The 16,749-nt window shown below is 38.6% G+C and overlaps 1 protein-coding gene across 4 annotated transcripts in view; it reads left to right on the forward strand.

Moving 5' to 3' along the window:
* March1 (membrane associated ring-CH-type finger 1) overlaps positions 1-16,749 on the forward strand; it is a 799,133-nt gene that overhangs the window by 708,097 nt on the left and 74,287 nt on the right. For 3 of the 4 annotated variants that reach the window (XM_029532226.1, XM_029532228.1, XM_029532227.1), the window contains exon 5: positions 1,495-1,574. In XM_029532226.1, the coding sequence (XP_029388086.1) occupies positions 1,495-1,574 (80 nt within the window). Of the gene's footprint in view, positions 1-1,362; positions 1,575-16,749 lie in introns of those variants that run through there. The other variant, XM_029532229.1, reaches the window with a different exon arrangement.

The raw sequence follows: 16,749 nt of genomic DNA on the forward strand, positions 1-16,749 counted from the left end.
AAGCTGTGCATCAGGCTGGGAACACATTCCCAGTGCTGGCCTTTCAGCACACTGTTCCATCCACCTGAAATGTCTCAATCTCTTCTTTAATGACTCCCATTTGCCTTTTAATGTTAGCCAAACTATCTTCTCCTATGTAATATTTCTATGACTGGTATAAGACTACCAAAAACTGGTTGACATTATACATAAATGTGTTTTATAATTCTAGTGGTAAAGACTTAACACGCTTTCTCTTGTTTCCTGGTTTTAAATTAGTTTCTCTTTTTCTGAACCCCACAATTATAAGTGTTGGACAATTTCCACATTTTGGACACCAGGGTTTTGAGAAATACTTCGAAATTTGCAATCCTCCTTCCCTTAGTGTTATTTTCTTAGTGAGAAAGTTATGTGTTTTACTGAATCAGTCAACCAGGCTAGAGTATGGACCTGCAATCCCCTTGGTTTCTCTTGTTCAAAAGGAAAGAGACTCCATCTCTAGTGATTAGAACATAGACAACAAAGCCAGATTCTTAGTCCAAATGTTCGCTTCTACATCTTAACAAAAAGCTACTTCAATTTCTAAACTTCCTCTACTGTATTTAAAAATAATTATAGTGTTTTCCACAAACACTTGGTGTGTTAATTGAATATGCAGAAATGGTTCTAAACAACTCAAACTGACAATTTGTCCATGTGTAAAGTTATTGTAAAGATTAGGTAAAGCCACTGGGTAAGTCCAATAGTGAATTATTAGTATAACATGGCTTCTACTTTATCAGCATTGTCTACATTAAACATAACAGTGGGAAGAGTCAAGTAGAGTCTGAAATATTGAATGTCAAAAGAAAGAATTTAGTGAATTATACTTAAATTTGCATTGTCCATCTGACTTATTTCAAGCTGTTAGCTTCAAATTAGTATGTCTTAGGGTGGAACAAAATATAAGAAAGGTCAACAATGTTTTGAAAGATGGGTTTTGTTTACCACAATAATGGCTTCACAACAGTAGTAGCTGCACGATTTTATATTTTACAAACTGTTCTCAAATATATGGTCTCATGGGGCCTTGTTGCTAACTCAAGGTGTTATCTAGCAACCTGGTGACTATTTGATTAATCACATTTACCAGCCAATCATGACCCTTCTCACTTCTTGGCTTTGTGGCGCTTTATTTCATTGGGACCTCTAAATACTCATTTGTTTCCCAGGCAAATTGAGCTATTCCACTCCAGTGCTCAAAGTAAATAGAATAGAAACTTGTGGAATCATCTTCCTCTCTCATAAGTGAAGCAACAGCAGGGTAGTGCAGCACATCAGCTGTTTCAAGTTCCCTAAACGAGTTTTACTTTTGCAAAACAAGCCCTCTGACTTCCAGATTCAATGAACCCCACTATGAGCAACATGACCAGCAGCCACATTTGCTGTAATTTTTTAAATATGTGGAAAAAAAGCAAGATATCAACCATGTATTACCTTAATCAAGATGCCAAATTATCTAACTTGTTTCTCCAGGCAAGCAGCCCAACGACAGGGACAGCTCCCAGGAGCCAGTCAAGGTTGTCTGTCTGTCCATCTACTCAGGACATTTGCAGGTAAGCCCTGGGCAAATTGTTCTATTCAATATTTCTTAGACCAGTATTTTGTACTTTTGTTTCATGATCTGAGAACCTATGGCTCCTGCTTCTGCTATAAGTTGTCCATGCATATAACCACACATACACATACACACATACTTTAGTTTTTTTCTTTAGTTTTTTTTTTCAGTTTATCTTTACCAACTTCTGATCATGCTGTCATGTTCATCATTCTCTCTCTTTCTCTCTTTGTTTTCCCATGACTTTCCTCTCCATTCCCACTTCCCATCCTTTGCCTGTTGCCTTGTATAGATCTTCCATCTTGCATGACATGTCAGAAGATGCATTTGAGCACTGCACCCCTGTTGTAGTGTTGAGCCATGCTAGGAAAGAGTCTGGTAAGAAACCAGTAAGACAGAATCCTAGGAGGAGGCGAAGGGTCTCTCAGAGATATGAACATGCAGAAGAGCAAGCCAAAGAGAAAAGAAATGACTTTCGCTTCCAGATCTCAAGTCCCGGGTGGAGAGAACTTGATATGGAGTCTTCAGATTCATCTTCCACAGATGAGAGTCACTGGGTTCAGGCAAAAAGACAAGCTCAGATTAAATTCAGACTGTCTCGGCGAAGGAGAAATAAAACGCCATGTGGAAGCCTGCCCGGGTCTTCTACTTCTGACAGAATTGAACTTGTTGATCGGGGATCCAAAGATGAAAAGCATCAGGAGCTGACAGAATGTGGGAGTCACTCTTTAAACATCTGTAGAGGAAAAGTCATAAGGTACCAAGAATGCAGTCATCCACTGCCAAGGGGGTCCTTGGTGGAGAAGACATCCCCAGGGAGCCACTCAGGGAGTAAAGGCAAATACTGTCACAGAGATCCTCAGCTCTTGCATACACATAATCAAAAAGAAACAATCAAGAAAAGATTTTCAGAAACTGATTTCAATGCTGAAATCCTGGCAGCTGTAGAAAGGGGCGAGTGTGTGGATGACACGGGGCTCCAGATGAATACCTCTACCCCAGAGCCTCCTGCTGCCTATGATGATGGCTCTGATAATTTCGAAGTGTGCAGGTCAGTAGCTGTAGAGAAAGACTGGATGCCAACCAAATATAGGTCTTCTGGATGGGAGCTCAGGGTGTGTTTGTGAACTTCCCTCAAATCATGATATTCATTTGTACTGTTATAGGTTAGATGTAAAGTGATAACATTAAAAACAGAAGACTATGAGAAAAATCCATCGGTACAAAAACATAGAATTGGGTTTCTTCTCTTCGCTTTAATATAGGATCTATCCTGGAATAGAGATGGGCAAAACAGATGAGTTTTGTACATATTTTACCTAAAACCACGATGGCAGAGGCAGTGGGAGTGAGGCTTTGTAGAGACGTTCAGTATACATAGAGCCAAATTTCCGCAGCCTGACAAAGATAGTCAAGCTAGAGGTTCCGAAAGGTCAGCCTTTTGCATCAGAAAAATCTTCTATGCTGTTGGCTCCAGTTTGTTCTTCAGTTGTCTGACTCAGCAGGGTAACTCAAGACCCAAAGGACAGTGACACAAGTCCTGGGCTTGTTGGAGGACTACCAGGTACTCTAGGGAGGGGGGCCTCATTCACTTTACCAGTAATCACATACTGGTAATTTCTAACCATGTGTACATTTCTAAGCAGTAAGACCACTTTGTTCTGTTTATTTGTTTGTTTGCTTGCTTGTTCTGTTTAACTTCAAAACATATGATTTTTAAAGATAACTTAATGTTAACATGTGCTTTCTATCATTGTAGATATGAGTAAGACAAATTTTAAAAATTCATATGGTACTAAATCATTTCGATTGAACTCTGAGACTAAGTAAATATTTCCACTGCATACTGTTTATTTTGCTTTGATTTTATAAAAGCTGAAATTATTTTATAAAATCTACTGTGTGCATGCATGTAAAACATATGAACTAGAGCTTGTAGTCCATATTTACTCAGGCCAGAACAAGAAAAAATAAGGTCTAGATGTGAATAACATGGCAACTTGTTCTCTCAAAGTTGTATCAGACAATTACTCATAAAATGTTTATTCGTTCCAGCATTGAGGCACAGTATACACTGGGCTGTATTCTGAGCATTGAACATATACAGTGCATGGTATTTTGATAGTTTCTGATGTGGTAGCACTTAGAGTTGGGTGAAGAAAACAGACACAGCAATTATTTCACAGTTAGTATGCGTTTATGACCACAATAGAGAATTTAGAGATACATAACACAGGGGCTCAAATTACTCTAGAAATCAGAGGGCAATTCAAGGTACAAATAGGAGTTGATGGAAGAAAGAAGAAGGAAGCTGATGCTGCAGAGAATGCTGGTCACAGGCAGCTAAGAGGAGAGAGGAACAAGGCAAGAGTGTGACAGTCCAGGGAACTGAGAGCCAGGATGTGGTGAGTGAGGGGAGTGGATGGTAGAGGTTCAGAAGAAGAAGTGGGATGGACCAGAATTGTCAAGGCCTTAAAATATGCTAGGAAGTTTTAGAGGTTTAGAAGCAAAGGGACAGACTAGGGAAATGGCTCAGTGGGCAGAGTTCCCGTGGCAAAAGCATGAGAATCTGAATTCAGATCCACAGCACGCTTAAGAACCCAGGTGCAGTAGCGTGCACTTATAGTCTCAGCACTGAGGAGGAAAAGGCAGATGGACGCTTAAGAAGGTCCCTAGACAGGGGACGAGGAAGTCCTGGTCAGCTATTCTAGCCAAATCAGTGAGCTCTTGGTACACTTAGAGATCCTGCACAAGGTAAACACGAGGTAAAAGGCCAGCAAAAATGGTTTTGTGTATAAGGGTACTTGTCCCCAAATCTAAAACCATGAGTTCAGTATCCAAGATGCACAATATGGACATTATGGAATGACAGACCAATTCTCCTAAATTGTCTTCTGATTCTCACAAACACACAATGGAAAGCATGTACCTACATGTGCACGTGTAAGCACACACATATACACACATGCACATACAAATAAATAAATAAAAGCCAGAAAATGCAATGATTATTTTTAATAATAATAATAATCAGCTGGACAGCAACTGGGAAAAAAACTAGGTGTTAGCCTCTGGCTGCACACATGCATGCACATATACGCATTCATACATACATGTGTGATGCACATGTAAAACACACACACACACACCATGCAACGAAAGTGGAATTATGTGATTTATATAGCAATGTATGCTTCATATAATTCTTTGAATGTGATGATGATGTGTCTTTGCTGAAAGCTTACATTATTTCTTTTCTAATGTCCAGCTTAAAACTCCTTTTGACATTTCCCAAATCTACTTCTAATATTATTTTTAAAATGACACTCAGAGATGCTAACTTACTGGCAAGTGGAGTGGGTGAAAGTAATATTTGCTTCTAGAGACAGAGTGATGGGTTCTCCTCTATAAGTACTTCTTTAGGGGAACACTTCCAATGATAAGAGATTTACTTAACTTAGACTTCTACACATGGCTGTAAGACAAAAGGTGCTATAGATAGTGTTTTCTGCTGTGTGCTGCCATCAAAATAACCAAGTATGCAACTGCTATAGATAGCATATAATAATGGCTGAGGACCAAAAGTGTCAAGAGACTTGACGTTTCCTTTAGCTAGTCTGTTGTCTAAGTGGGAGACATTGAATGAGTACCCAAGAAGCAGAAGTTTAAGAGAACAAAGACTAATTGTAAGCAGAGGAATGCTGCAGGATTTTGAAGAAAAATAAAATATCATCCTGATCTAAGATGGTGCAGAAATCCCTTTAGATGAGCGGGAACTAAAGCCAGGCAAAGTGAACTTTAGATAGAGAGAGATGCATGGATGTAATTTCAGACATGCAAGTTGATACAAATACCATTAGGTCAGACAGCTGAGGAATCAACATTGTGCACTGAACGTTTCTTTGAATTTCTATGGGTAGATTTGAAGACTAATACGGGCTAAGACAAATTTCAAAGCATTTTGAAGAAAATACGGAATCAATCCGAGTTGTTTAGCTCTGTTCTATAGATCTCTGCTTTCCAACGGCTCCATGAACTTAAGTTCTTTTAGCCTATCTTCAGCCAGAAATAGTTCATCGTTGGTTTTCTTATATCCCATGGGAATTTTCATGATATTGCTTTGAAGAATAAAAATATTCCAATGCAAAAATAAATGCAGAAAGGATTTTTGCTAAATAAAATAGACTAGAAGAGCCACATACAAGTCTCTATAACCCTGTTCTGTACTGTTAACAGGACATGGTGTATAGGCAGAACTACTCTACTATAAGCTATAGTGATAAAGGTTGGTGGAAGTGAGAAGGAAGGACTTGGTGGTAGCCCACTAAGTGAACAGGAACCACCTTATCTGCTAGGTCTAGTGAGAGTATAAGACAAACTTGTTGAAGACCATGGCACTCTTAAGAACCTGAGAAATGTGAGACACTGGTATTTATAAATGTAAGAGACACTAGAGGCCAGTCGACTTAAGAAAGGCGTGATGAGTTCCATTATAAGCAAGCCATTTGTGATTCCAAAGGTACTCCAGTGTAGGTTGTCCATCAGTCAGTCAGCCCTGGACACATGCACAAAATAGCATCACTAAATGAACTCAATAAGTTGTATACATATGTGTGCCTGTCTATGTATGTTACATAATAAATAATAATAATAATAATAATAATAATAATAATAATAATAATAATAAAAGAAGATATGAAAATTTTTAGAGAGTGTGTCACTAGAGGAGTTGGGAGGAAAGATGGGGTAATCTAGATGGAGTTCTCATGTATAAAACTCTCAAAACATACTATATGCAAAATAATAATAATAATAATAATAGGAAAGCTGTTGAAACACAGGGCAGTTGGAGCTGATTATAATTTTCTAGTGATTGGTGAACTATACACTACAAAATCAAACAACTATGTACCTATAATTCACATAGGTTGCTATATATGAGCAAGAAAAATTAATGGTTGGCAAACATGGAAAAATCTCCTCAAGGTCAGAGAGGATAGAAAGATCTGGGAATCATTCTGAGAGGAATATTAGATGCCTAAACAAGAAAATTAAATCTCTACAAGTAACACTGTAGGAGAGATGCTTCCAGACTCATCACAGACACCATGATCCCCTGTGCAGGGAGGAAGACAATGGTGAGAGAAGCAGCAAAGGCCGGTGAACTTGTAGTTCTGTTGCTTCAGACATGCAAAGGCAGCTCTTGCTTTAGTCACAACCACGAAGAAGAAGCAACCCCTGAGCCCTTCCTCCTTTTCTGTTCCTGGCATTTGGCCCGCATGTGGACACCATATCCTCTTTCCCATTCTTGTCTCAGCCTTATTCTGAACACGTATTGCTATTGGCCAATTACAAATTGGAAATTAAATCACCATGTGGTTATGCCTATTGTGTGTGCTGCTCAAAAGTTGCCTTACAGGAAAATTACATCTAAAAGTAAAAGATCAGGACATGTTGGCCTACTGTTGAAGTTTTCAGTGGTTTTTACATTACTCTCTGTGGGAAATGCACAATCTTTAATATGATTTCTAAGTCATCTCATGATCTCTGTGTGAGACCTGCCTCTGCAGCTTTGGTATGCACCATTAACCGTGACCTACCAGTGCTGATGTATTTCGAATTCCCTGAAAGCATCTAGGGTTTTTCTTACATGGCCCCCTCTGGCCCTCACCAGACTGATTGTTAGTCACTATTTCTCAGTTTAAAAATCATTTCTCCAAGGACATTATACTCAACTCCTAACTAATGCTCAAGACCTCTCAGTCCCATGACATATTTTATTTTAATTCATTTTTAGAGATAACTGTACTCTGTTCATATTTATTTCCCTCCACACATACTACTCTGTCATTGTCCTTAACATCCTATCCCTTTCATTGGTTTCCTTCTTCATCCCAAAAAACCCCTCCCCTGCCTTACTCATACACACATACACATGCACATGTATTGCTAAATTTAGAATGCACATGTGAGAGAATACACACAGCAGAGTTTTCACTAGTAAAATGCAGCTATTTTGTGATTAACTGCAATCCTTTTCCCTAACATTTGCAAAACATTTGTACCTTGGAGATACAATAAAATTCTCAGCACATTTTTTTTTTTTAAAAATTTAAGGAAAATATCCTTTTTAAGCCATTGATGTTGATTATTTGAAGTCATAGTATCCAGTTCTTGGTAAGCTTGCCGCTAAAAAATATCTACCTTTGAAGGATTCTTGAGTTTTATGGTTCTAAGACTTTAACATGAATGTACAACTACTAGAACGTTTCTTTAAACATAGATCACTGGTTATTTCTAGAGTCTTCTCTACTCTGGTTTTGAGACCATGAATTTATATTTCTGGGGTAGTCCCAGATGATATTGATGTTTCAGACTAAAAATCATGTCTTAAGAACCATAGTTCTATGTCATAGGTCTCCTCATGATTTAGATGGGGAGAAAGAGGAAGACGGGGAGGCAAAGGATAAGTTTGGAAAGCTATTAGACATTTGCAGTACATTATAACCCAGTTTCCTTCTGGTTCACAATCATAGGCTGATACAGTTGAACCATTACCAGAAACCCAACCATCCTGGTTAGTCTGCTGCTTCCATTTCAAAGCCACTTCCTCAACCCAGTCAACCCCAATTCCTTCTGTGAGCCCACACGCTTCCTGAATCCTGTTTCTGACTCTTGTTTCATCTATGTAGGATATATTCATTCTACAACTAGACACTTCATTGCATTCCCTGGACACCGCTTCTGTTCCAGGCCATACTTTGAAAGTCTCCTGTTCCATTCAGGTCCTTTGTATTTACCTTTCTCAGTTCTGGGGGCCAAACCTAGGGACCTATACACATTAGAAAGCTACATTATCCTGGTGCCCCATCAGGCTTTCCCTACCCACAAGGCTGATTTATAGTAAGGAGAAGTAGAAAAGGAAGCATTAAGGTGGGCATGATTCCAGAGGCTTGTAACATTTAAGAAGCTGAGGCAGAATGATCATGAGTTCAATGACATTCTGAGATACATATAAAAGCCCTGTTTCAAAAATCAAAAGGAAGAAAATAGTGTGTTACCTGAAGAAATACTAAATCCAGGTATCCAGATACCTTCAGGGACTTCAAACACTCAAACAATGTGGCCGTTTTCTTGGCTGTATGTTGACAATTTTTTTTTCTAGAGACAGATTTCATGTTCATTGGAAAGGAGAAAGTTGGCACAGACAGAAACAACTTCAGGTCATTAACAGTGGTCTGAGAGAGAAAGGATATGTTCCCAACTACTTGAAAATAAATCTCATGTAAGGAATATAATCAGCCCGGCATAGGTCTCATGTATCCAAAAGTCAATCACAGTAGGGATGTAGGGTATAAAGTCCTGGAGTAGAAAAGCTATATTTAAAATGGAGCTAACAGCAACTCTCTGGGATATTATTGATCAACAAAAGGATATTTAAACAGGAAAAAATAACAGTATGAATAGCAGAAGTGGAGAAAAATTATGATAAAAGAGAAAAAACAAACCAGAAGAATAGAATACTGCGGGGCTGGTGAGATGGCTCAGCAGTTAAGAGCACTGACTGCTTTTCCAGAGGTCCTGAGTTCAAATCCCAGCAACCATATGGTGGCTCGCAACCACCCGTAATAAGATCTGAAGACAGCTACAGTGTACTTACATATAATAATAATTATAAAAAAGAATAGAATACTGCTCAATTTCACCATCGTTAAGTGTGATTTTTCCTTTTCTTTATTGTCTTCTCCAAATGCTCAGAGTTAGACATGCTTCAATTATCACCTCATTTATTCCACTCTCTGAAGTTTTTCCAAGATAGCATGGCCCACAACGATTTTTGCTTCCTTACAATTCCTATAGTGAACATCGCATACCTACTACTCCATTAACCTAATTTCATGTGCATTTATCCTCTCTTCTCCCTGTGTTCTTTGAAGATAGTGCTGTGTGCGGCATTCATGTCATGTCCTCTAATACAACTGTTGTTCCATTGCTCAAGAAGAACTTTTGAAATGGCTTTCACAACCACTGAGGCCCAGGAGGACAAGCTTGCATAAACTATGGGGGAATAATGAGAACTGGGTGCAAGTCAAGAATACGAATTCCTTCCCTTATTTCTTTAAAAGGGGAAAGCTAAAAGCCAGTAATAATTCTTAAAGACGTCCTAGTTTACTTGACTTGGCTAGGGTCAGAAGATACTACATTGCAACTTTTATATATGTTCTGCATGTTCTCATTTTTATTAAGATGATTGAGAGCCAGGCCTGGGGTCTTACACCTTTAATCCATATGTTTGGTAAAAAGTTCCAGGTCAGCCAGACCTACATGGTGAAACCCTGTCTGAAATACATAGGCAAACAGTAGCAAAGGAATTTTTTAGAGCAAGACCATGCTTCTTGAAAAAAAAAAAAAAAAACAAGTTAATCTAACTTCTGAGGATTGAGCCTGAGAGCCTACAAGTATATTTTAAGTTAATCTTTATACCCATTCACTTGTTATTTAAACAGATCTTACAAAGAATCCGTAAAGCGTTGGTTGATGAGATGGCTCAGTGGGTAAAAGTACTTGAAATCAAGCTTGACTTAATGAGTTCAATCCCTAGGTCCCACATGGTAGAGAGAGCCAATACCTACCCACATACACAAATTATAGATATACAATTTAATAGTTAAAACATATGACTGAAATGGATGCATTGGCTATGGTAGATAAATAGGCATATCTTCTTTGCACTCCAAGTAGAGTACATAGGTATGGGTACACATAGATCTATAGAACTTGGAAGTTTTGTTTGGTGACTTTTTAAGCTCTTCCCCAAACTAATGACATTGGTTATAGAGTCAAATATTCAATAAAATCTGAATTTAAGACAAGAAATAAAGAAGCACTCATAGGGACATACTAGTGCTACAACGATATTCATTTGTCCAAGTTTCTCTGAGATTCAAATTCAGATGGACATCTTATGTATTCTTTTAAGGGTAGCAAGAATAAATATGGGAAGATAGACAATATTCTTGAAATCATGTAAGAACTCCTAACTATAAGCATGAATACTGCTGTATGTATGAATTATAATTTGCCTCTACACAAGCTCATTCAAGTAGAGGAATGAAGCAGAGCATGAGCCTAAAGGAGTGACATCACACAACTTTTTATATTTACTGTAATTATACATATGCATGATTAGATTACATAGAGATATAAAAGCTAGGACAAATGCAGGTAAGATTTCTAAAGTAAAATAACACTTTGAGTAGTTTTGTACTAGAGAGTCAAGTAGATAAAATATAACCCTTTCATTTAGTGTGTGTGTGTGTGTGTGTGTGTGTTACATCTGTGCCATGGTGCACATATGGTAGTCAGAGAACAATTTGTATGAGTTCTTTCTATCCTTCCACTGTGTGTCCTGGTGTTCAAATTCAGGTTGTAGGGCTTGGCAGTAAGTGTCTTTATTTACTAGGCCATCTTACTGGCTCTATAAGATTCTTTTTTCCATAACTGTTTAAACAATTATCCGTCATTAGGAAGACTTGTCCATGATTTGTTCATCACCTAGGTGATCCTCCACCTATCTGCTCATTGAAGATCCTTGGAACATCAGCACGCACTACCATCCATCTCCACTTCCTCGAATGTACTATTTTCTCTGGCACTCTCCTCCTTCCGAGAAGGTCCTTTGTATTTTTCACCTGTTGATTCTGGATTTGTATTCAGTTGGTGGTGGGACTCTGTTCCTTTCTTAGGACAAGTGAAACCAACTATTATTGTCAAAGTTCTTTGCATGGTTGTCTTAGTTACTTTGTATTGGTGTGACAGACACAATGACCAAGGCATCCTACAGAAGAAATAGTTTACTTGAGGCTCATAGTTTCAGCAGGGGAGACCATGGCCATCATGGCAATAGCAGGCAATCAGCAGGCAGGCAGGCAAGGTGTTGGAGCAGGTGCAGGAAACTCACATCTTATGACACAATTAGAAGATAAAGAGAAGGGGAATGGGAATGACATGGACCTTGAAACCTCAAAGCTCACCTCAGTAATGTGCATCCTCTAACAAGTTCACACCTTCTAATCCTTCCCAAACAGTTCCACCAACTAAGAACTAAGTGCTGAAACACACGCATCTATGCAGGACATTCTCAGTCAAATCGCAATGGGTAGGACATATGTTATTCCATCTGTAGTGTCGTAATTACAAGGGTCAGCCTGTGTAATGCAATAGGAAACATTCATTTCTAAAAGACAGTACCTGCTAAAGAAAACTCAAAGGTTTTGCACTCTTCCTTATGCCTTGGCTTTTGTTTTACTGAGTCTTTAGGAAACTCAGAGCACCCTTTGTCCAGTTCATCTCAATAGCAGCTAAAAGAAGTGCAGTGGTTCATGCTTAGTATCCTAGCACTTGAGGAGTGGAAGCAGGAGGATCAAACGTTTCAAGGCTAACTTCAGTTTCCTAGAGTGTTTGAGAACAACCAGAACTACATAACGTGCTGCTAATAAAAAACAAAAACAAAATAAAACAGCAGCTGAATCTGTAGAAACTACAGGTGTAAATCGTATTGATGACCTTCCAGAATCACAACACATGGGAGGGTACTCATGAGAGTCAGGAGTCTCCTGAACTCTCTCTACCTGGGATAGTTCAACTTAGAAAAGGGAAGCAGCCCTGTCGTTGCTTACGTCATTGCATGAGGAAGAACACACTGTGCATAGCTAGTAAGTGCACATCCTGCACTGCAGGCGACTTAGCACTGATCTCTACCTTGGAGTGAATGATGGCAGCCATTGCAATCCCGGGGTGAAACCCCAAATGCATACCATGCTTCTTTATCTCACAAAGTAAAGATTTATCCACAGAGAGAAAAAAAAAAAAAACCACTTGTAATGCTACATTTTAATGTTATAAATGTTTAGTATTATTTAACCCACTCTTTCAGCATTTATCAAATTACTTGTTATTTCCAGTGAAAAGAAACAAGGAAGATACTGAAATAAATAAGTTATAAAAGATAAATCAGAAGAATTATTAAAATGTCATTTATCTCCTTATATATTTAAATATATGTCTTCCTCTTTTATATAATTTTTTATTCTTTGAGAATTTCAAACATATGTACAATGAAATATGATCATATCCACAGTCCACTCCCACTGTCACCCCAATACATCCCCCTCCAACTTCACCCCCTACCTCTGTGAAAACTCATTAAGTCCAATTAGCACTGTATGGCTAAGGGGCCATCCCTTGGACCAGAGGTATAGCTCTAGTTGGGGTTTTGTTGCTGGGTTTTTTTTTTTAAGGACTCTTCACAGTTTTAGAGATAACGTTCACAGGAGAGGAACAACAATGTCATCGATAATGCTGATTATATCTTGGCCAGTACGTTATTTCATATAATCAGAGCATCCTACATTGATTAATTGCTTTCTAATCTGGCTAAATAAGTTCTACAAATTTGGAAATTGCATGCATTCTATAGACTAGCTGTTTAGGCTGGGCTTCCAGAAAGGGACAAACAAACGTAGACCATTGTTTCTTCCCACAGCCATACGGAAGAAGATTTGAATATCAGTGGGAAGTTTTGTAACCTTAGAAAACCTCAGGCAAAGTAAGTTTAAGATGTCAGCCTCACAATCTACCAGCTTGGCTTTTAAAAAGCCCTGAGACAGCATTTCACAAACAAATCCTCAGCCTGAGGTGCCTGTGAGGCTCACTCGGGAGCTTTAAAGAAAATACTTCGTTTTCTGGATATATATATCCAGAAAATGAAGTATTTTATATATATATATATATATATATAAATATATATATATATATATAAAATTATATATCAAATACATATGTATGGGAAAAGGGAGGAGGGAGTGAGTATAGGGGACAGGGAGAAAAGAGAGAGATAATCCACACACTTAATAATGGAGACTGATGGAGAAAATTATTTCCTCCCCATTTCTAGAGTTATCTAAAATTTAGAATAGTAGTTACAATGTGAGTAACCTTATTGTAAGAGTAGAAAACCCAGTTACTTCTAGCTCTTAAATTAAACTTCAAATTTTCCATCGAGTTGGTATAGATTAATGAAACCCACTTTTAAATGAAGCTTTAAGGGAAAGATGGGGTCATAAATCAAAAGATAGTCACTGCATCTTTGCATCTGGAAATTTGTTAAATAAGCTAATCAGTGGGTCCCAACCTGAGCTGAGATTACTGAATCTAGCTGCCTGGGTTTTAACTAGTTCTCTCTGTTTCTCTGTCTCTCTGTCTCTCTGTCTCTCTGTCTCTGTCTCTGTCTCTGTCTCTCTCTCTGTCTCTCTGTCTCTCTCTCTGTGTGTGTGTGTGTTTGTGTGTGTGTGTGTGTGTGTGTGTGTGTACACCCTGAAGTTTGAGAATCACTGAGGGTACAGATAAGCAGCCAGGGAACTATATATCCATACTACAATGAGATGAGTATAGCATGGATGCTTTAGGGTATAAGGAAAGGAGCCTAGATGAGTGTAAGACAGCATAAGGCAGCAAAATGAAGGGACCGCCTATGTTGGCAGTAGTGTCTTACTGTCAAGTTCTGCAGGGAAATTAAATGCATGGTAGTATGTAATGTTTTGGAGTCTCTGGAACCACATTGGCCAACAACTCCAAAAAAAGGTAATGCATTTCTAGTACTGGGGCTTTTATTTGCAGTTATATGTTGTCTAATTGAGATATTGTCACCTCTTATGAATCACTCCACTGAAATTCTTTTCGTGTGTGTGTGTGTGCATGTGTCTAATATATTCATAAAATATATACATATAACATATCGTATCATATATCATATATATGAAGATGCCTCTACTGTAGTGAATTTGCATGTAGCTCTTTCGTCCCTTTCCCCTTTCTTTCTACTCAGTCTGCTCATCTTTTATGGCCCAATGAATTTAAACAGAATTGTTTACAGAGGCATGGATAAGGGCTGTTTACGAGTGAATGAGAGCTCACCAATCTTTTCACCACCATCAAAAATGTTTCTCTTTCCCTTAGCAGCCACTAACTGCCTACAGATCCTCAGGAGGGTTGGTTCTCATGAGCATTCCCTCTTTCATAGTGAGTGCTGGTAGGCACAGTCTTGGGCTGGTCTTGAACAGATAATCATAACTTCTATGAACTCCTGAGTATGATGACCATATACTGTTCAGAAGACAACATTCCACAACACTTCAGCTCTTTATACTCTTTCTATCCCTTCTTCTGCAGTGTTCCATAACCCTTAATGGGGTGTGTGTGTGTGTGTGTGTGTGTGTGTGTGTGTGTGTGTGTGTGTGTGCATATGTGTGTGTGTGTGTCCCATTTTAAAGCTGAACACTCAACAGCCATTTCTTTTCAACATTTAATCAGTTATGCATCTTTGTGGTAATTCCATCACCTTCAAAAAGAAGCTTTTGTGACCAAAGCTGACAGCACTATTTTATGGAAATAATCATTAATAGTTTATTACTACAATATGTCCATTTAGTAAAGCAAACCATAGACAAACTCCCCACTAAGATCTGTGGCCTATCCAGATTCAAGCTTGTGAGGAAGTTTACAATATGAAAAGTGAATTCCTTGCTGTAAAACAGAACTTCAGTCCAATCAGAAGGCAATTGGTTCCTCATGATAGGCATGCTACCATTGCACAAGTGAGTACATTGCCTGACAGATCAGTAGTGTGGCATGCAGGGTACAAAGCTAACTTAGACGGCCATGGAAGTACAGTTCTCCTTCAGTGGCCTGCATAGCATCTTCAAGCACTGTGAAAACTAACCAGCATGGAGGAATCTTCTAGAACAGTGACAACTTGATGCCTTATGCCCCACAACAATGCATGTGGTATCTCTAGCAGAAAGATCTTACCATCTAGTTCTGGTGGGTGACCAAGAACAATAACAGTAGCCTCCTCCACTGCTTAGGGACATCAGGTATCTCCCTGACCTTTACTTCATAGAGAAGCAGCCCATCCCTGGAACTGCCATTTTAAATTAATAACCTATAGCTTCTGAGAGCAGCATTACTCATCCATGTAGAATATCCCCATCAAAACTGTTTCTATTATGTATTTTAAAATTTTGTATTTGTAACTTAAAATCATCAGGTTTTCTTATGGTTTTTTCACATGTCCTTCCTTTAGTTAATTTCTACAGTCACTCTCCTCCTCCTACACACACTTCTATATGACATATACTCTCTTCTCTGCCTTTTCCAATCAGTTTTATTCTGCACCTCATGAGCCCCTTTCTGGTCTCTATGTCATTTCAATTTATTTATAGAATGCTTCAGTATTATAACTAATTAAAGTTAATGCTGGTGTGTATGTGTGGGTGTGTGTGTGTGGGTATGTGTATGTGTGTGTGTGTGCATGTGGTATATGTTTGTGAATATGTATGTGTGTGTATGATATGTGTGTGGTGTATATGTGTGGTGTGTGTATGTGGTATGGTATGTGTGTGTGTATGTGTATGCAGTATGTGTGTGTGTGGTATATGTGTGTATGTGGTATGTGTGTGTGCATGTGTGTGTTTGTATGGTATATTTAAGTGTGAGGTATATGTATGTGTGAGTGGTTTGGTGTTTCAGGTATGTCTGTGTGTGTGTGAGGTATGTTCGTGTGTGTGTGTGTGTGTGTGTGTGTGTGTGTGTGTGGTATGTTTCCATGTATGGTATGTCTGTGTGTGGTATATTTGTGTATGTGTGTGTTATGTGTGTGTGATGTATGTGTGTATATGTGGTATGCATGTGTGCGTGTATATGTGTGTATGGTATGTATAAGTGTATAGTATGTGTATGCAGTATGTTTGTATGTGTGGTGTGTGTGTGTGGTATGTATGTGCCAGCACTAATTGAAAGAAATTTAAGGCTCTCTACAATCTCACTTATTTCTCAGCATGAAATTACATTATGATCCTGCTCATATACTCATATTTCTTTTGTAATTGCCCACACATTGTTAGTTGAGAAGCTGATGGATCTTCCTTGTAAGCATTCCCTAAAGTTATCTTCCATCCTCAGAGCAGCCTACCAATATTCATCTTCCCCATCAAAGCTCGGGAAGACTCACTCCAACCCCCTTCTACTTGCCATATCTGTCATTAGTTCTCAAGCACTCTCTTCCGTCACCAGTCTATATGTGATTTTCCTCTCACTCAAATATGGCAGCATTT

This window comes from Mus pahari, chromosome 19 (assembly GCF_900095145.1).
Source record: "Mus pahari chromosome 19, PAHARI_EIJ_v1.1, whole genome shotgun sequence".
NCBI classification, from domain to species: domain Eukaryota; kingdom Metazoa; phylum Chordata; class Mammalia; order Rodentia; family Muridae; genus Mus; species Mus pahari.